The sequence below is a fragment of the Microcaecilia unicolor genome, chromosome 4 (assembly GCF_901765095.1).
Source record: "Microcaecilia unicolor chromosome 4, aMicUni1.1, whole genome shotgun sequence".
In the NCBI taxonomy this organism is placed as follows: Eukaryota; Metazoa; Chordata; class Amphibia; order Gymnophiona; family Siphonopidae; genus Microcaecilia; species Microcaecilia unicolor.
In genome coordinates this window covers 232559824-232581803 of record NC_044034.1, presented here as the reverse complement: position 1 = coordinate 232581803, position 21980 = coordinate 232559824, and the positions used below count along the sequence as shown (strand labels likewise).

Here is a 21980-nt window from a genome sequence, read left to right as displayed (position 1 = left end):
TCCTCAATCCACCCATATCCAGCAAATTTCCTCTCTCCCCTGCCCCCATTCATCCATCCATGTCCAGCAATTCTCCTCTCTCCCCTGCCCTCCCCCTCCATCCATCCATGTCCAGCAACTCTCCATTCTCCCCTGCCCCCTCCATTCATCCATATCCAGCAACTGTCCTCTCTCCCCTTCCCTCCCCTCCTCTCCAGTGATCTCTTCTCTCCCCCTGCCCTCCTCTCCATGTCCAGCGATCTCTTCTCTCCCCCTGCCCTCCTCTCCATGTCCAGCAATCTCTTCTCTCCCCTTCCCCTGCCCTCCCCTCCCATCCATGTCCAGTGTTCTCCCTGCCCTCCCTCAGCTCCCCGACAGCCCTCCCCTCTGTTCCTTCCTGCCCCCCCCCCCCGACGTTTAACCCTTTTACTTTCAGTCGCAGCGACGGCAGTGAAGAAGACAACACAGCGGGCTCGCCTCCAGCTTCTCCGTTCCCTCACACAGTGTCTCGCCTTCTGCGATGATATATTTCCTGTTTCCGTGAGGGCGGGACACTGTGACAGGGAAGGGAGAAGCTGGAGGTGAGCCTGTTGCATTGTCTCTATGCTAGTTTTTTTATAACAGAACCTGGGCACAAAGGCAGTGGTGTAGGAAGGGGGGGCGGTGGGGTGGTCCGCCCCGGGTGCACGCCGCTGGGGGGGTGTCATCTCCACTTGTTCACTGCTCTCTCTGCCCCGGAACCAACGGAGCCGACGCAGCTCCCAGCGACTGCACTCGGGGCGGAGTGGTCCTCCCGCCCGCCCCCCCCCTTGGTAAGACTGCGCTCCTGGGAGGGGTTGCATGCTCCGGGGGGGGGGGTGCGTTCGCGCTCCGGGGGGGGCGCAGCAGCGAACCGCCCTGGGTGTCAGCTGCCCTCGCTACGCTTCTGCACCAAGGTGCTGTTATAGAATGGGCTTTTATCATGCACCAGGGCACCCATTTACAGAAATGCCTCTATAGTGATGATAGCCACTATACAGATAGCCTATGCATTTACTTTAGGACAGCTGAAAACAATTCCTAAAGTAAACCACATAGGCTACCCGTATAGTAGCTGAATATTCTGTACAATTTTCCTACCCATCTTATTTGTATGGTTAGCAAACAGCATGCCAATAACCCATGGAAAATCCCGTGGGTTAGTATATCTATCTACATGTCCCAACTCTACTTAACCTCTGTGCTGTCCGTTAAAACATTTTAATGTGTCCTGTGTGCTGACATTGCAAGTAACAAACTATCACTAAATATCAAAAACAAACATTTTGCTAAAGAATGCCTGTGAGTGTTAGCTCCCTGCAAAAATTAATAACATTAAATAAATGAAATCTCAACTGCCCCAGGAGGCACTACATAGTATCTGTCCTGAATTGGGCTTGTATAACAGGTTTTAGTAAGCGTTTCTGGAAAAAAAGAACATAGAAAACAACTCTCAGAAACAAAAGCAAGAAAAAACTATGTTCCCCAAAAAACACAGTCAACCATACACTAATGCAGATAAGCTAACACTCCAAAAGACATTACCTACAATCAAAAAATACCCAAAATGCAAGAGCAAATAACAATTAAAAAAAAAACATGTGCACAATACACTTCACAGCTGGTAGCCTCCAAAATAAGCATGGGGTTACTCCATATTCAGACATCATTTAGCTCAACATCTTTTAGCAGAAAAGCACAATGGATGCAAATCCTAGGCAAGGTGTCCTCTTGTTTCATATTCTTTGCCACAAAAGACTACAAAATGGCAATAGTGGGTTAAAAACCCTTTCAAAAACGTAACAAGTGTAATGACATCATTCAATTCATAGAACAGCCAATCAATAATCAGCTTCCCATTCTAATGGACCATTAAGCCCAAAGGGGGTCACAGTACATAATTGGTAAATCCAACGTTGTTCCCTTTGATGAAGAATATGAGAAATATTACCTCTTCAGCCACTATCTGGAATCCAATCAATCGCAAAACATTTCAACTGATCAAATGTGTGATGAAATTCTTGGCAGTGTTTAACCAAGGGTGATTCAACCCTACTGGTGGCAATACAGTGCTTATTCTCAATCAGCCTTGTCTTCAGTATGTGTTTTGTCTGACCAATGTATTTTAAATCACAAGGACAGCAGATCAAATAAATCACCACTTTAGAAATACATGATGTATAATACCGCATTGAAATCTATTTCTTGTTATTGTCATCTCAAAAAGATGTAACTTCCACAGTTACTGCACAGATGACAAATTTATCGCACTTATAATATCCAATCCATCCTCTGTCATGCTGGGTCCAGACATCTGAATGGCAAAGCATGTCTGAAAGATTGATATTATGAGAAAATGAAACCATACAATAAGCTTGTTCAAAAGTTTTACGTACAGACAAACTTGCCAATGTTTCTGAATTACTTTAGCTATCTTAGGAGAAGCATCTGTATATTTTAACATGCAGAAGATTACCGCTTCTTGTGTCAGCTCATTTTTCTCTTTAAGCAGATCTCTGTCATTAATCTTTTAAATGCCTGCTTTATGATCTTAGTAGGATAACCTCTCTCTCTTAATTTCACTTTCAAAATTTCATCCGATTCTTCATATTTAATAGTGGAATCACAGATCCGACGATGATGTAAAAACTGAGTGCAAGGCAGACTAGTTTTAGTATGGAATGGATGCATACTTGCATAAGAAAACAAAGTGTTGTGGTCTGTTGGCTTTGAATATATACTTGTTTCAAATCGGCCAGCCTTCTTTGTAACTTTCACATCAAGAAAACAATTTATTTGATGGTGCATACACTGACATTTAATTGTAGGATGGCAATAATTCAAATCAATAACAAATTGTTGGAGAGATGTAATATCATTTAATCACATGACAAAAATGTCACCTATGAAATGCCACCAACATAGTACATGCTGAAACCACTGCATAGTATAAACACATTCCTCCTCCAAGTCAGCCATAAATAAATTAGCCACCAATGGGGCAAAAGAGGCACCCATGACTATTCCTGATAATTGCACATACAAATCACCATTGAATGTAAAATAAGTTTTCCAAGGCCACAGAGGTTATTTTAAAAATAAATTCAGTGGGTAAGTATGAGGATGAGGTCTCATCTAATTTTGACTGAATAACATGTATTGCTTCTCTTTGAGGTATGGCAGTATACAATGATTGCACATCCAATGTTACTAACACTGCTTTTTCTGGAACATACTGAAGTTCTCAAATCTTATTTAAAAAATGAGTTGTGTCTTTCAAATAGGAACGAGTTGAAGGAACCAAAGGGGTTAAAAACCCATCCACGTATTTACAAGACTATTCCAACAAGGAATCTCAGGCACACACAATTGGACGGCCAGGAGGGTGTATCAAGGTTTTATGGATCTTAGGGAGCAAATAGAAAATTGGAATTTTTGCCTTTTGATGATTTAAATATCAAAATTCATTATTAGACAAGAAGCCAACAATCATAGCTTTCAAAGTCACCTGACTAATCTGCTCTAAAAAGCTATCCAAAGGGTCTTGCTCAAAACATTGATACATTGAAGAATCTGATAATTGATGTAAAGCTTTATTAATTTAATCCATCTTGTCCCAAACAAAGACAGTTCCACCCTTATCAGTATGTCTGATGACAATCTCTGTATTATTCTGAAGTTGTTTCAAAGCTGTTTTATCATCAGATTTCTTTAAAAAGGCACTAAACAAAGATTAATAATAAAATAAATAGATAAATAAATAAATGAATAAATAAAAACAGCACCACAGAAAATCTGATCCTAAGTCATTTATTCATATTTTAGGCACATCATATTTTCTAACCTTGACATTACTTTTGTTAGTGAAATCTTTGTACAGAAAAAGAATTGTTGAAGCCAAATCTTGCTGACAAAATAATGGAACTTCCTGTTGTATTGTGTGAATATAATTAATCTTCAACAGTAACTGTAATCTTATGTGCATGTCGGGTAATAATTCCCACACATTAACAGCATTATTTTAAAAAACAGAAATAGTTTTGCAATGTATTTTTTAGCAAAACATCATAAGAATGAACTTAAACAGTTTGCATTCTTTGAAGCTGAAGTATTAAACTGTGAATTTTTTCAAAGGCAGAAGCCTGCATATGTGAAATATGCAGAATGGGCCGACATGCTAAAAACAATACTGTCTTTTTAGGGTTTTGCATGCCTTGTCATGTATGAGAAAGGAAATAGTGGAAAACCACACCACACTTTTCAGAGAATCAATGCAAAATACAGGGATATAAACTACTCAAGTTCAGCAGAAATACAGCACAAAAAGTAAAATATTTAATTAATCTATATATGAAATATTACAAATAGGAAGTTCTACAAATATAAATGTTATACATATCAAAAGATATTGAAGAATAAAACCTGACATGGCCATATTTTGGTGCAAGCCTACATCAGGAATTTATTAAAAGTATTATATCAACTGTAAAAGAGAAATAAGAACAATAAAAAACATATGCGTCAATTCATGCATGATTACTACACAAAGATATAGTTAAAAAGTATCCAGGCAATATTCAGCCGGAGGAGATCAGCACTGTTTTAAACACGTATCACTGCTACCTGAATTAGGCCCTGAAATTCAGTGAATATAACATAAGAGCATAAGAATAGCCATACTGGGGCAGACCAATTGTCCATTTAGCCCAGTATCCTGCTTCCAACAGTGTCCAATTCAGATCACAAGTACTTGGCACAGGGTGTCTTGGGGGACTGGGCCCCCCAATTTGGGTTCAGGCCCCCAAAGTCTGCTGGTTTGGCTGGATGGGGTCCCCAAGCCCCACCAGCAGAAGCTTTCCTGTGGCGAAATTCACTACCGCACTGCCTGTCCTGCTTCCCCCCCTCCCTCTTGCATGCTTGGTTTTAATGAAATTGAGCATGCGTGCTGGGGCGGGAAAGCAGGGCAGGCAGCACAGTGCCAAGTATCATCACAGGAAGGCTTCTGCTAGTGGGACTTGGGGATCCCCGCCAGCCCAGGTATGTGGGGTTGCAGCTGGGGTGAAGAGCAGCAGGTCAGGGTAAAATGTGCCCCCCCCCCCCACTTTGGGCTTAGCCCCTCCCCCTTAAAAGTCAAGGTCTGGCTATGCCTCTGCCTGGCAGAATTCCAAATGGTAGCAAGATTCCATGCTACCAATCCCAGGGACAGCAGTGGCTTTCTTCATTTCTATCTCAACAGCAGACTATGGACTTCTCCTCCAGGAACTTGTCCAGCCCTTTTTTAAAACCAGATATACTAACTGTTGTTACCATATCACCTGGTAATGAGTTCCAGAGCCTATTTGTTCAGTGAAAAAATATTTCCTCCTATATGTTTTAAAGTATTACCATGTAACTTCATTGAGTGTGTCCTACTCTTAGAACTTTTCAAAAATTAACAATTGATTCACATTTATCTGTTCTACACTACTCAAGATTTTGTAGACCTCCATCATATTCCTCCTCAGCTGTCTCTTTTCCAAGCTGAAGAGCCCTACATTTGCCACCTTCTAATCTTCAGGGACTACAGATGAGTTTAATGACAGGTTGCAGACCACTAACAGCAGATCAGCAATTTCATGTTTGAAATCTTTCAATACTCTGGGGTGTATACCATCTGGTCAGGTGATTTACTACTCTTTAATTTGTAGATTTGGCTCAGTACATATTCCAGGTTCACCAAGATTTCTTTCAGTTCCTTCACATCATCACTCTTGAAAACTATTTCTAGTACAGGTAGATCTTACACCTTTTTCAGTAAAGACAGAAGCAAATAATTCATTCAGTCTCTCTGCTATGGCCTTGTCCTCCCTGAGTGCCCCTTTTACTCCTTGGTCCAGCAACTTTCTGGTTCTGTGCAGGACCTGACTACCCATATGGGTCATCTCCAAATGTCAGCAGCACCTTAGGCCTTGACTTCTGAAACCCCATATCCAGCTATGCCTTCAGCCTATCACAGTAGCTGCATCCGCATCATCAGGCATCTGTCTAATGGCTCCTCCTAGATAAGATGGGAGCCCCAAAACCTGCAGGGGTTTTATTAATCAATGTTTGATAACATTCAAACTGCAAGCAAGGGACTTTTTTTTGGATAGGGCCAGTGTGGCTTACATGATTTCCTTACTGTCTGGCCAAACCCTGGCTTGGGCCTTCCCAGTTTGGTAGCAGAATGACCCAGTACTTAATAACTTTGACTGTTTCCTTGGGCAATTTTGGAGAGTCTTCAAGGAGTTTAAAAGACCACCTCTGCCGGGTAAGATACCACCTAGGGAAGAGTTTACCCACTTTCAGTACCTGAGACCCAGGCTATGTCAAACTACATTGCAGAAAATTTGCAGAGAGGCTTCTACCTCCCTGGCAGGGGCTGGATTTTTTTTTTTGTCCGGAAGAAGAATGGCACCCTATGCCCCTGCATTGATTACAGAGGATTGAATGCCATCACGGTAAGAACTTCCCTTGATAACCAAGCATTTTGGCTGTCTCCAAGGGGCCCATATCTTCTTCACCAAGTTGGATCTCAGGGGAGCCTACAACTTAATTCAGATCTGTGAGGAAGACGAATGGAGGACAGCCTTTAACACGAGAGATGGACATTACGAGTATCTGGTTATGCTTTTTGGGTTCTTGAATGCCCTAGCCCTTCCATAATTTTGTGAATGCCATCTTCCAGGACCTGCTACATAGCTGCGTTTTGGTGTACCTTGATAACACACTATACTCCAAAATGCTTACCCAAACTGGTACCAAGTAAAACAGGTTCTTCAATGTCTTCATGAAAACCGATGCATTGCCTTTTCTAGGTTACATCATATCAGATGATTCCTGCCAAAGCTAGCCACCATTTGAGACTGGCCTCAACCCCTAGGGCGATGAGCCTTTCAATATTTCTTAGGCTTTGCAAATTATTATCATCAATTCATTCATGGTTAATCAACAATTGCCGCCCCACTTACAGCCTTAACTTGGAAGGAAGCTAACATCTGGGACTGGCCTGAGGAAGCAACTTGAGCCTTTGATCTCCTGAAACAAGACTTCACTTCTGAGCTTGTGCTATGACATCCTGATCCTGAAAAACCCTTCTTTGTAGAAGTCAAAGCATCTTCCATTGGGGCTGGCCCCATCCTCTCCCAATCCGGCTCAGGCAGTAAGCTTCTACCATGTTCCTTTATGTCCAAAAGGTTCTCACCATCAGGGAACAAGAAATGTTAGCCACTAAAATGGCACTGGAAGAATGGACTGTACGGACTGTAAGTAAAGAATTAAATGGACTGTTTAATTAGGAAGTAAATGAGGATTATAAATGTTCCCTCTTTTTGTATAGGAAATTCAAAGAACCGGGTGATTATATGGCTGTGGTCCTGAAGCAGCATTATGTGAAACGGGACCGTTGACCACAGTTAAACCACGGTTTTAAGAGGAAAAAGCCTACAGCCAGCCAAAGCTAAGTTGAACTATTAGATATAGTACATTTGGCAGAGTGGCTTTTTTTGAGCATTAGAAAATGACTTTCAAAAAAAACTTTGTTTTATAAAAAGTAAGAGGAATTTGAGAAAAACGCCTATGATGAAGAAAGTGTAGCTTTTATCCCATGTTGAAATTTACTGGGAGGAGCTTATTCTTGAGGCGATCTCCTCTTTATATGAGATAATCTTTGACTTACTTTTTGAACAACTGATTCTGTATTTATAAGTTGAGTTAAAAAGAATTGGAACCAGTGTCCCTGGATTTATATCTTTAGTTACTGGAAGAATGGTGCCATCTTCTTAAGGGTGCTAAGCATACATTCACAGTGACCACAAGAATCTCCTATATTTGCAGGAGGCCCGAAGACTCAACCCCTGCAAGGCTTGATGATTCACTATTCTTTGCTTAATTTGGTTTCTGGGTGGTGTTTTGCCAGGCTGAGAAAAATATGCAGGCAGATGCTCTTTCCTGATCCTATGAACTATAGACCTTCAGACAATTCTTGACCCTGCTAAGATCCTTGCTGATGCTTCTATTCTGGTACTCCCTGGCAAGGCAGTAGTACCCAAGCAACTCTGAGATGCTATACTGAAATGAGAGCACAACTCCAAGCTTGCCAGACAGCCTGGATTTCACAGAACACTGGAACTCATATCCTGAATGTACTGGTGGCCACAGATGAAAAAGGATGTGTGAGACTCATGTGACCTCTTGCTCCTTCTGTGCCCATCACAAGCTTTCTCATCATACCCATGGGGCCTATTATCAGTGGTTGGGATGGTGAGCCCTTGGACCACTGCCAGGTTCCCAATCCAGATTTTGTGATGGATATTCCTGTATCTGAGTGATTTACCACCATATGGGCAATCGTGGATCGATTTTCTAAAATGGCTCAGTTCATTCCTTTACCTAGTGTCAGGTTCTCCAGGATAGTCTGGAATCATGAGCCCTTGGGCTGCTGACGGGAAGCGGCAGCAGCAGGTAACAACCCACCAACTAGGACTGGACAGGATACAGAACTAGTATGACTGGAACAATACTTCACCTGCGCTTGACCGCCGTTCTCTAGGGGTTGAGCCCCTAGGTGCAGGCAGCCGGCAGGACTTACTGGACGGAGTGGATCAAGACAAACTTGACTAGACAGGGTACAGGATACAGGGTCTCAAACAGGCAGGAAACAAACACAAGCTTGGCTAGAACAGGGTACAGGGTCTCAAACAGGCAGGACACAAACACAAGTTTGGCTAGAACAGGCTACAAGTTCTCAAACAGGCAAGGAATACAGACTGTCACGGCCGTGCCCTGGTTTCAGGCTCTCGCCCCCTGGTGGCCAGGCCTGGTGGCTGCATTGGATTGTCTGTGTGCTGTTTCCCATTCCAGACTTCAGCCCAGTCCAGCCCGGATCTTCCGGCCTGCCAGACTTGCTTGTCTTGTTTGAGCCTGCACAGCACCCGTAGCTGCCTGGTGATTGCTGCAGCTGAAGCTCAGCTGCTGCTGGGCTTATTAGCCATTTGGAAACTCTCTGCTTTGCCTTTGCATCGCCTAAGGCCCTGGTTTGTTGGTGCTTGTTGCACTTCTGCCTAGCTTGGTTTTTATTCTAGTTCCTTGTCTGATGCTAGTTAGTCTGTGTGTAGTTTGGCTTAGGGTTATTGTTTGTTTCCTAGACTTGTTCCTTGTTTGTCTTTTTGTGTTTAGTTTCTGTTTGTCTGTGTTTCTTGTTCAGTGGCTGTCTTGCAGCTTTCAGTTCTGTCTCGTGTTTGTCCGTGTTTGTTCCCTGTTTTAGTTGCTGCTTGCAGCTTCCAGTTCCTACCCTGTCCTGTAAGGCCTGTCGGCCGCCTGCAGCCAGGGGCTCAACTCCTGGGGAAGGGCAGCTAGTGCAGGTGAAGTCTTGCTGTTCCTATCTGAGTTCTGTCTTGTTCCTGGTGTGGGGTGGTTTTGCCTGCCGCTGCGGCTCCTCGGCAGTGGCCCAAGGGCTCACTAACCTAGTTCCTGCCTGGAAAATGTGACAGAATGAAAAAGGCCATGAGCTTGGCACGATAACCCAACCTGCTGGGTCTCCGGCCTCTGACTTTTTCCTTTGTTGGCACTCCGGGGTTCTGGTCAAGGGCAGCTCCTAGTTCCAGTTTGGATTCCGGTCTCGCCTCAGTTTCTGACCTTTATTGTGGGATAACGCTCCAGGATTACCGTGATAGACTTTGTTCTGACCTGGCCTTGAAAAATACTCCTGAAGCTGCTGCTGAGAGGGAATGCCTCGGGGGGCTTGGTTTCCGGATAAACCCAGTTTCTGCCATTGATCCTAAGACCTCGCTCTTCAAGTACCACAACCTGCTTATCTCCGATCCAGGCTTGCGAGATACTCCAGAAGCTACCGTTGAAAGAAGACGTCTGAGAAGCCCCGAGTTTTTGGCTCGCCTGCCGCCTTTTTGGAGACCCAGTTTAGCTTCTGTTCTGAGTCTCGGCCAAGATCCTGAGTCCAAGTTTTAGCCAAGATGATGCTGAGACCGCTCCGAGGTTGAGTTCCAGCCAAGATGATGCTGAGTCCACTCCAAGTTTGAAGTCCAGCCAAGATGATGATGAGCCCACTCTGAGTTGCAGTTCCGTCTAAGAAGCTAAGTCCGGATCGAGTTGCAGTTCCAGCCAAGATGCTGAGTCCGGATCGAGTTGCAGTTTCACCCAGGAGGCTGAGCCCAAGCCGAGTTCTAGTTCCGGCCTAGATGCTGCGCCTAAGCCCAGTTCCACTTCCAGCCAAGATGCTGAGTCCAGACCGAGTCACAGTTCCAGGCTAGATGCTGTGCCTAAGCCGAGTTCCAGTTCCAGCCAAGATGCTGAGTCCAAGTCAAGTTTCAGTTCCAGCCAAGTTGCTCAGTCCCAGCTGAGTTCAAGCTCCAGCCCAGCTGCCTCTCGTCATGTTTTGAGGCTCCTCCGCAGGTTTCACCATTGTTACCCCTGGAGACCTGAGTTCCCTGTGGAAGTCGGCGGGGGGGGCCTTGAGGAGGAGGTACTGTCACAGTCATGCCCTGGTTTCAGGCTCTCAGTCATCTCGCCCCCTGGTGGCCAGGCCTGGTGGCTGCATTGGATTGTCTGTGTGCTGTTTCCCGTTCCAGACTTCAGCCCAGTCCAGTCTGGATCCTCCGGTCTGCCAGACTTGCTTGTCTTGTTTGAGCCTGCACAGCACCTGTAGCTGCCTGGTGATTGCTGCAGCTGAATCTCAGCTGCTGCTGGGCTTATTAGCCATTTGGAAACTCTCCGCTTTGCCTTTGCATCACCTAAGTCCCTGGTTTGTTGGTGCTTGTTGCACTTCTGCCTAGCTTGGTTTTTATTCTAGTTCCTTGTCTGATGCTAGTTAGTTTGTGTGTAGTTTACCTTAGGGTTATTGTTTGTTTCCTAGACTTGTTCCTTGTTTGTCTTTTTGTGTTTATTTTCTGTTTGTCTGTGTTTCTTGTTCAGTGGCTGACTGGCAGCTTTCAGTTCTGTCTCGTGTTTGTCCATGTTTGTTCCCTGTTTTAGTGGCTGCTTGCAGCTTCCAGTTCCTACCCTGTCCTGTCTGCCGCCTGCAGCCAGGGGCTCAACTCCTGGGGAAGGGCAGCTAGTGCAGGTGAAGTCTTGCTGTTCCTATCTGAGTTCTGTCTAGTTCCTGGTGTGGGGTGGTTTTGCCTGCCACTGCCACTCCTTGGCAGTGGCCCAAGGGCTCACAAACCTAGTTCCTGCTTTGAAGATCTGACACAGACTAAGGACACTAACCAAGAAACACGGCTAAACAAGACAAGGCAGAAGTGCACTAATCACAAACACCAACCTGGACCTTTGGCATTGCAAAGGCAAAGCAGAAAGTTTCCAGGTGGCTAATAAGCCCATCAGCAGCTGAGGCTCAGCTGCAGCAATCTCAAGGCAGCTAAGGGTGCGGCTAGCTGCCAAACTTTCAAGCAAGACTGGAGGGCTAAAATATCTGGACTGGAGCGAAAAGAGAGTCTGGAAAGTCTATGGCAGCCACCGGTTCTGGCCACCAGAGGGCGAGAGGAGCACAAACCAAGAAAACAGTCACAATCGTGACACCTAGGTTACCATCTGCACCTTGGCTTGGCCAGTCATTTCTTCAAAGCGGTTTTCATCTGCATGGACTACCCAAAACCATTGTCTCAGATTGGGGAGTCCAGTTCACTTCAAGGTTCTGGCAAAATTTATGCAGGTCCTTATGAATTAATCTGGATTTCTCATCTATCACCCTCAAACCAGTGGGCAAACAGAAAGAATCAATCAACTCAAAGACCTTCCTGTGCAGCTCCTCCCAACAGAATGGCTGGTCTCAGCTTTTACCATGGGCTGAATTCAGCTACAACCTTGCAAGCTCTAGCTCATCTTCATTCCAAACTGTGCTTGGGCGGCATCCCAATATAACCTTGCCCATACCTCAAACCTCCACTGTACCCGCCATTGAAGCCACAGCTATATCTTTCACTAGCCAGTGGAAGAAAACATGTGTACTTCTTGTTCAGGCTGCAGAGAAATATAAAAAGCAGGTGGATAAGAAAAGACATCCTGCTCCCCGTCCTCAACCTGGGGATTGGGTCTGGTTATCTACCCAGAACCTTTGAATCAAGCTCCCATCTACCAAGTTTGCTCCTCGGTTTATTGGGCCATACTCAATTATTTGTCAAGTTGGACCCGTCTCATATCAGTTGAAATTACCTCCTATTCTGTGGATCCATAACACATTCCACGTATCCCTCTTTAAACTTCTTCTGCTGAAAAGGAACAGAACCAAACCTCCAATACCATCCACCATAGCCACAGATCCTGACAATGAGTATGAGGTCCAAGATGTTCTTGATTCCAGGAAAGTGCATGGTAGGCTTCAGTACCTTATTGCATGGAAGGGCTACAGACCTGAAGAGAACTCCTGGGACCTTGCAACCTATGTCCATGCTCCAATGCTCATCAAGAGGTTCCATCAAATGTTCCTCCATAGACCTAAACCTGGTTTGAGAGGAGCAGGATCTTTGGGGAGGAGGTACTGTCATGGCCACAGCTGTGCCCCACACCCCAACTTACCTTTCACTGGAGGAAGGTGTCGAGGGCGAGTTCCGCGGTTCGCTCCTGGGCTCCAGGCTGCATTGCTGCACAGGCAGGCTGCTCCCTTGCTGTCCCTCCAGCGTAGGCTGATGCTGGCTCCACTAGGCATGTGCTGCAGGCCTGGTCTTAATGGGCCAGCGGCGGGAAAAGCACCTGAGCATCCAATGGTGACATCATTTAGGGGCCTATATAAGGAACCTTGAGTCTCTTCTGCTTTGCCTTTGCAACAGATCTCCCAGCTTTGTCCTGGTGTGTGTTGCTATGCCTGTCTTGGTTCCAGTACATCTCTCTAGCCTGCCTGCCCTTGTTCCAGTACATCTCTCCAACCTGCCTGCCCTTGTTCTAGTATGTATCTCCAGCCTGCCTGTCCTTGTTCCTACTTCCTTTCTTGGACTGACTTCCCAGCTTTGACCTCAGCTTATCTCCTCAAATTCTCTGGACTGCCACCTGTCCTCACTCCTGCTTGCCTGAACGTGCCTTGAATGCTGCCTGCCCTGACTCCTAGGATTGTTTGGACTTTCTTGAGCCTCTTTAGTACCATTGTTGGTATCCGGACCAGCTCGCCTGCTATGGCCTCCATTATAGTACTCCCTACTCTTCAGGTGTACCTCTAGATTTGGCCAGCCCAGGTCCTAGCCTGGGCATTACTCACCTGCCACCAGGTTAGTTAGGCAGTGTCAATTCGGCTGTGGCCCAAGGGCTCACCCTCCCCAGCCCATGACATATTTATCACTTCATATGTAATCCAGGTGATGGATCAAATGTTATTTGGCAAATCATCAAAAGAGAAACAAACTCTGAATATGTAAAACACTGATTATATAAATGGAGACTCTCTGAGCTACACATGTCAAGCCTTGCTGAAGACTTGTGGTGACCAAGTTGCTGGTCCAAGAGACAGAGAACACAATCACGAGCGTAATCCTCTTGGTATTGCTGCTTGTCAAACTGTTTCTGCCATGAAAGATGAACTAGATCGCCGGTGATGTATTTTGGTGGCGGTGCAACAGCTGGCCGGAACCATATTATCGAAAAAGATGGCCGGCCATCTTTTTTTTCGATAATACGGTTTAGCCCGGCCAAATGCCAGAGTTCGCCGGGTTTGAGATCGCCGGTTTTGTTTTTCAGTGATAATGGAAAAAAATGCGGCCATCTCAAACCCTGCGAAATCCAAGGCATTTGGTCATGGGGGGAGCCAGCATTTGTAGTGCACTGGTCCCCCTCACATGCCAGGACACCAACCGGGCACCCTAGGGGGCACTTCTAAAAATATTTTAAAAATACCAAAAAAGCTCCCAGGTGCATAGTTCCCTTACCTTGGGTGCTGAGCCCCCCAAATCCCCCCCAAACCCACTCCCCACAACTCTACACCATTACCATAGTCCTTATGAGTGAAGGGGGCACCTACATGTGGGTAGAGTGGGTTTTGCTCTGCCTGCCTGAAGTGCACTGCACCCATTAAAAACTGCTCCAGGGACCTGCATACTGCTGTCAGGGAGCTGGGTATGACATTTGAGGCTGGCAAACAGGCTGGTAAAAAAGGTTTTGATTGGTATTTTTTTAGTGTGGGAGGGGGTTGGTGACCACTGGGGAAGTATGGGGAGGTCATCCCCCATTCCCTTCTGTGGTTATCTGGTCAGTTGGGGCACCTTTTTGAGGCTTGGTCGTGAAAATAAAAGGACCCAGTAAACCCAGCGAAATACTGCTTAATGCTGCTTTTTTTTCCATTATCCGCGAAAGCTGGCCATCTGGTAGCCACGCCCATGCCCGCCTTCGCTACACCGTAGACACGCCCCCGTGAACTTTCGCTGGCGAGGCGACGGGAAAGTGGTGATGCTGTCAAAAAAGCCGCTTTCGATTATACAGATTTTGCCGCTTTTGAGAGATCGCCAGCCATCTCCCGATTTATGTCAGGAAATGGCCAGCGATCATTTTCGAAAATAAGCCTGAAAGGCTCCTATCAGCATTCAATTGCATAAAGCATATTCTATAACTACAAACATTGCCGTATGAAGCACTCTTGTATTAACAACGGGGGCCACCGTTTCACCCCGGAAATAAGGCTTCTTCAGGAACGTAGTGTTATATCGCGATGCTGAGGGTTTTCGATGAAAGTGCTTAAAATCTAAAATGGTGAAACGGTGGCCCCCGTCGAACGCTAAAACAAGAGTGCTTCATACAGCAAAGTTAAGTTAAGTGCTATTGACTGATTTATAGAAGAAGCACATTAGTGGCTTATTTCAATAATTAAGAGTAAAAATACACTCTATTGCTTTGTGGAGTTTTTATGCCCGATGATAGAATTTGAGTTTCTGAGGGCTTTTCTCCTCAGCATAATAGAAGCACCATTTTCTTCAAAATTGTTCACTAGAGTTTTGCATATCATATATTAGGTTACACTCTATCTCTAGCATATACTGCATTCCACATTCGTTGTGCCTCTCTCCACTAACCATGCAAAGCTAAAATGAAGGGCTGCACACATCTGGACACCTTAACCCCTCCCCCCCCCCCCCGACCATGTTTACATACTGATAGGACAGTTAGCAGCAGCTTATAAGAGTTAAAAATATACCCAATCACACACCTGCTTTACCCCTCTCCTATCTCCACCTCCCAACAGTGCATATGCTCCACATAAAGGCCATCATGCTACCCTCTGTCCCCATGACCACCTCAGCTCACACAGCATCTGTGCCTGTGTAATGCATACTCACCCCCTCAGCCCCCTCCCCCCATAATCTGCCTAGAAAACTGGGCAGAAACTCAAATTAAACAGAGACAAAACCAAATTCCTGGTTCTGTCAAGCTCGCACAACCCTACAGCCTACCAAAACTTCTTAATCAATCACCAAACATACCAAATTGAAACACAATTAAAAATACTGGGCATCATTCTTGACAAACACCTAACACTAGACAGTCAAATATCAGCAGTAACTACAAAATGCTTCAGAACACTATGGAAACTGTGAAGAATCAGAGACTACTTTCCAAGACAAGCATCCAGGTTAATACTACAGTCAACGATACCAACACAACTAGACTACTGCAATGCAGTATATGTCGGTTGCAAGAAAAGCACACTGAAATATATTGGAAGGAGTTCCACCACAGTAATACTTCTAGTTATCTCCTTATTTTATAGAGGCCTACACCGCATTATGTGCAGTGGCAGATAGCATGAGTACACACACACATTATATATATATATATATATATTATATATATATATATATATATATATATATATATATATATATATATCAGATATCTGATAAGCCCCACACTACAAATCTATTCAACATCCCTGATACCCTGACACACTGCATTACCACTAAGCTCTGCCACCTCCCCCTGCCAAACATCCAAATGCCTCCTGGCACATTCCACTGATTCCAGCCCAGATATGAAGAAATACCACACCCATCTTTATGTTTAAACTGTTTTATTAACAATTCTCACAATACAAAGTAATGTAGAATATGCATATAACATTGTTTGAAATACAAAACAGCATTTTTACAACATATTCAACTTCGCCAAACACTTTTCATCCCCATTTTTTCCCCCTTCCCCCTCCCCTCTTGACAATTCCTTGGCCCATGCTAACAATAGGTTTTGAGTGACTCTTGTTCCTAATATCATACTCTTGAATACTTCATTAGGTAAAATAGTGCTTATCACAAAATATCAGTAACTAAACATCAAAGCTCTAGATCACTGCCAAGCTTAGCCATTTACGTCTCACTCAACCCCTCCAACCCCCCACCCAATACCTCCCCCCCTTGCAAGCAGAATTCCACTTTAGATTAAATTAACTACTCCAGGCTATCCGTACTCTCTATTATTCTACTATTTATCAGGCATTAACAAGCAGACTATGTCCCCTTGGACTAAGCATTTGCAGGTATGGTTCCCAAATCTGCAGAAATCGCACTCTACGTTTAGGCGATCGTTTTGAATCCCTAGCCTCCCAAGAGGCCAGGAGATGCACCTGATTGCGCCAATGCCAGTAAGCTGGCCCTTCCGATGAGACCCAGTATTGCATAATGCATTTTCGCGCTACCAAGCTCAGCTTTCTGCATAGCATTATAGCGGGGGCTCCCAATGGGGCAAACGCTCTTGGTTGATCCAACAGAAACTGCCGCTCCGTTCCTTGAACTCTGTTCCCCAATCGAATCAAAAACCCTCTTACCCTCTGCCAAAACATGCGCACCTTGGGGCATTGCCACAATGCATGATATAACGAGCTGGGACCCCCTCCGCATTTAGAGCATCCCGAGTTGTCCGGCCCCAACATATGAGCCAGTTGTGTTCTAGACATATACCCCCGTAAGGCCACTCTATAACCACACTCCCTCAGCCTCTCATCTGTTACCAACGCCCGTATGCCCTTCAAGGTAGCTGACACATCCCATGTTGCCAGGGAGATCCCCATATCTTGTTCCCATTTTCGCTTAAGATCAACGTATTGCCTCTGAGGCCTACGCCTAGCCAGTGCCCCATACAGTGCTGATACAGACTGTTTCTCTATCTGCAACTCCTCAATGAAAACCCTTAGCAGCTCTCCCATCCGCCCTCTCAGGGATATTTGGCTCAAGGACTTCACATAGTGTCGGACCTGTGCATAGGCAAATCTATTACCCCAAGCTGATCCCACTTTATCTTGAAGAGCGTCAAATGTTATCATTTCCCCATTGTCCAACAATAGGTGTTCCAATCTTGTGATGCCCAGCCCTTGCCACCTGCCAAATGTCGGGTTATCTATCCCTGCCTCAAAAACAGGATTGCCTACGATTGGGATTTGATCTGTAACGTGTGGTTGGCCCCCCATTTGCCGCATCCACCACTGCCACGCCTCCCGAAGGGGTTGTAGTATGATACTTTTTTTAAGTTTAGAGGGGAGCTGACTTCGAGGTAAGTGGAGCAATGCTAATATATCATAGGGAGCAAAAAAAGCTTCCTCCAAGCCCATAGGTGTATAATACTGCGTGGCATTCACCACATCTACTAAGTGGCGCAGCAAACACGCCTGATTATATAGGAACACATCCGGGATACCCATTCCCCCCTGTCTCCAGCTCCCTATTAACTGATTTTGGCTAACTTTAGGCTTTTTGCCTGCCCAACAAAATCTACTGAAAAGGCGCATCATCCGCTTCAAATCAACTCGCAATAGACGTATGGGTAAAGTTTGAAGAACGTACAACCAGCGCGGAAACAACACCATTTGTACTACATGTATCCGTCCCATTAATGACAGTGGCAGACTCATCCAAGAGTCCAATTTAGTTTTTGTATATTCCAGTAAGATTTTAACATTCAACTGATATAAATCTAATGTATTCATTGTGAGTCGGATTCACCACACCCATCTTTAAACCATGCCACTATGATGACCTCCCCAAAGAAGCTGCCTCTCACCCACCATCCCAACCCCCTTGGGTCCTACTTAGAGATTGTCTTTTATGGCTCAGCAGTCCCAAGCAGGAGTAATGCTGCTCTGCACCCCCAGGCCTTAGCTGGGTCAGTCTTCCATATAAGGAGAAAATCTAATGAGGCAATTTTTTTTTCATCAGGGCATGGGAAGAGTTTCTGCATGAGCGTGGTATGGGAATGGTGGGGGCACTAGGAGGCATTTGGATATTCAGTGGAAAAGGAGAAGGAGAACTTGGTGATAAGCATCAATGTGTTGGGGGATTAGGAAATGTCAGGGAGATTTGTAGTGTGGGTAGGATCAGATTACAGGGAGAGAGGTGGTGGAGGGTGTGCCACTGTAGCAGTACCCTTAGTTATTATTTATGTATAAATGGCAACCTACCCTTGACTGACAGCAGCAATGCTACTGGAATGCTGGTAGGATAGCTGCACTAACTGCCTCCTCTTGAGGTGGTGTTAAGTTTAGCTGTGCTATAGATATTAATGACAGCTAGCACACAGTAATGATCTGTGCACTAGCTGTCACAGGTCATTACCATTCCACTTCTTCACCCACCCATGTCACGCCCAGATTCTGCCCTCTCCCATATTGAGCGGTAAATGCAGGATTTTTACTTCAGTGACTTCCTTTTTAATTCAGAAGACAGTAGTGTGGGTCCATGTTACTGTCTACCGCATGGTAAACCCCACATTAGCTGATTAACACAGCTTAGTAAAAGGACTTCTTTATAACGTATCTTTTTTTCAGGATTATATTTAACTTTATAATTTGATTCAACTGTATCTTTTATACAAAACTTGAATTCTTATACATTTTTAAAACAAAACATACCTCCATTAGGACAAACAATGCTGCAAAGAACAGAAGAGTTGACCATTCTACTCTGTGTAGAATCATCTCAAAATCACTGATATCAGCTAATATCAGTAACCATAATGCACCCAATATAGCAATCCACCCTGTGGTTAAATAAATAAAACAAAGTTAGCAAATTTAAGCAATCATTTTGCACCATCAACTATGTGCAATTGTTTTGCACCTAACTATATATATATATATTTTTACCATTACGTAAAGAATTTCTTCTTATTTATTTATTTAGCACATTTATACCCCACCTTTTCCCACATGTGTGCAGGCTGAAAGTGGCTTACAATGTACTGATAAGGCTATTGCCAGACCAGTGGTAATTCAAATACAAATAAATTAGATGAGAGAGAAGGGACAGGGTAAAAAGAGCCTTCCCACCTTCTTTTGTTGTCCAAATCTGTGAACAACTTTTGCAGCAAGCAAAAAAAGTTAAAATCCAGTCCACTCATATGCTGTTAAAAAGTCGTGAACACCCTTGGAATGTTCATGTCTACCTATCTATCTCTATATATTAGATATCTCTATGATGATCCAAAAGCAAATAAAACAACAAGGCAACAAGTCATGCAAATTATACATAATTTGTTCTTAATGTCAAAACAGCATAAGTCACAGCAAATATAACAGGTGTGTGGATAAGCTATGTCTTACCCAAGAGCTTTCTTTCCTTTAGTCCTATCAGACCAGTCCAGATCAATAGGTTGTTTCCATCTACCAGCGGATGGAGACAGAGAATGAAAATATTTCTCAAGTTATTCAACCCTTAAGGGTATTGTGCAGTATAGAATGTTCAGTATTTTGTATAGCCAAGCAATGGTGCTAAAAATCTGCCTGATGGCCACTATTAAAACTCTGAGACCAAAATATCTCGATCAGGTCATAACCTTATCAGCCATTGCAGGAGACATGTGACATACAATTAGTTAGGAAAACTTAAAAGTAGAATCAATGATATATATTTTTTTGGTGCATTTGTACCCTGCACTTTCCCCACTCATAGCAGGTTCAATGTGGCTTACATATTATATACAGGTACTTATTTGTACCTGGGGCAATGGAGGGTTAAGTGACTTGCCCAGAGTCACAAGGAGCTGCCTGTGCCTGCAGTGGGAATTGAACCCAGTTCCCCAGGACCAAATTCCACCACACTAACCAATAGGCCACTCCTCCACACTATATCTGAAAAATATAGCTTGTAATCAAAATAAAATTAATTAACCAGGGAGGGATTCTGGACTGGTCTGATAGGACTAGAGGAAAGAAAGTTATCAGGTAAGACATAACTTTTCCTTCCTTTGCATCCTAGCAGACCAGTCCAGACCAATTGGATTTAGCAAAGCAGTGTCCCCAACATAGAGTGGGACTATAAAACTGAGACACTAAAAAAAAAAAAAACAGATAAAATGGAATAGCCTTAGAGATCCTTTCCAGTTGAACTCAGTAGAAAGAACCAAGATCAATCAGAAGGACTTTGGAAAGACAAAGGGTATGGAAGAGGAGAAGGAAGCAAGTCCCATGATAAGTAGGAATAATAGAACATAGCATTGATGGTGGAGAGGGGATCCAAGATGGCAGATTGAGAGTGTCGGGCTCTGTATCACAAATTTTCTTCTTCTTACTTGCCATATGGGTAAGAAACGCAAAGGAGTGCAGAGGCACTTTATGGAGTCTTCGCCCCCAGTGGTGACCGGCCCAATGGATTCTTTTCTGAGTCGGGCCGAGGCAGTAACAGCTTCTACTCTGGAGGGCTCGCTTGGGGCGTTGCTGGTGGAAGGTGAGTCAGTAACGCCCTTGGAGCTGGAAGTCTCTCTATCTCCATAGCAATGGTTTCCCCCATTAATGTCACAGGTGAGACATATCCCGGAGCCAAGTGTTTCGGGCTCTGTGGAGGAGGCTCCCGGGAAGCCCAGAGTCGTCGGAGTGGCTGGGTGAGATACCAACTCAGTAGGGGGATTGCAGCAAGTGGCGGAGGTGGCTCAAGCTCTAGAGATGGACCAGGTCACAAGCAAACTTTCAGTTCCTCTTTCTGCAGTTCCCAGGAATGTAGTTCCTTTAACTTCAACACTGGTGAGACCTAAACTTTTCACTCTTGAGATGCTATGGGAGGGGATATTACATTTGGAGCAGTTTTTCCAGGTCAAATGGACACTCTGTTGCAAAAACTACAGTCATTTTTCCAACAACAAGGCATCTTGCAGGCAGAGATAGGAGATATAAAGAGAAGAGTCTCAGAGACGGAGAAAAATGTTCAAGATTGTTATCAGAAAGAAGTAGCAGTGGTCAAAGCTATGACTTTGGTACATCAGAGATTAGAAGCGTTAGATAATGCTAACAGGAAGAGAAATCAGAGATTTATTAACTTTCCACGTGTGCCAACTATATCTGCTTTGGATATGTATAAGAAGTTTGTTATCTCTGTTTTGAAGGTGATTGTTGAATCGGTTCCACCAGTTACTAGAATGTATTACCTTCCAGAGGCGAAGAAGCGAACGGGGGCAGTAATTGCTCCCTCTCTAGAAGATGACAGTTTGAACCTGACAGATTTTCTGAAGAGATCTGATTCAGACCCTGTGGTATCTACCTTGTTGGTTACTTGTGTGCTTGATCCTGATCAAGATTGGCTTCTTAAATTATTTTTTCGTGTAAAGGATACTATCTCCATGAACTCTAAAGTTCAATTTTTTTCTGGATGTTTCTAAGGAGACTCAGAAGAGGAGGTGTCAATTCTTGTTAGGGGCATTATCTTTTCTTTGTTACCCTTGTAAATGTTTAGTTAAATTCCAGGAAATGCGATATATTTTTTATGAACTTCAACATGTGTCTGCTTTTGTGTCCTCAAAACCTCTTGAGTTGCAAGTAGTTACTTCCCCTGCTGAAACTGCTGCAACTAGCTTATCTCTATGTTAGGTTGCTAGCAAATCATATTTAAAATATTGATTGTTCTGCTATGAATATAATATTTTATTCATTTAATTGTCCTGTAAATTGTGAAATGATGAAGATTAGAAGTTATTACATTTTTTTCTTTTGTATACATGGTGTACTCAACTTCTTTGCTGTAGCAAGTTTTATTTGCCTGTGAATTTATTAAAAATTTTCA

At 44.1% G+C, this 21980-nt stretch overlaps 1 protein-coding gene across 1 annotated transcript in view; it reads right to left on the bottom strand.

Moving 5' to 3' along the window:
- OCA2 (OCA2 melanosomal transmembrane protein) overlaps positions 1-21980 on the bottom strand; it is a 229932-nt gene that overhangs the window by 61539 nt on the left and 146413 nt on the right. The window contains exon 19 of the mRNA XM_030201311.1: positions 18842-18969. Coding sequence (XP_030057171.1) covers positions 18842-18969 — 128 coding nt within the window. The remainder of the gene's footprint in view (positions 1-18841; positions 18970-21980) is intronic.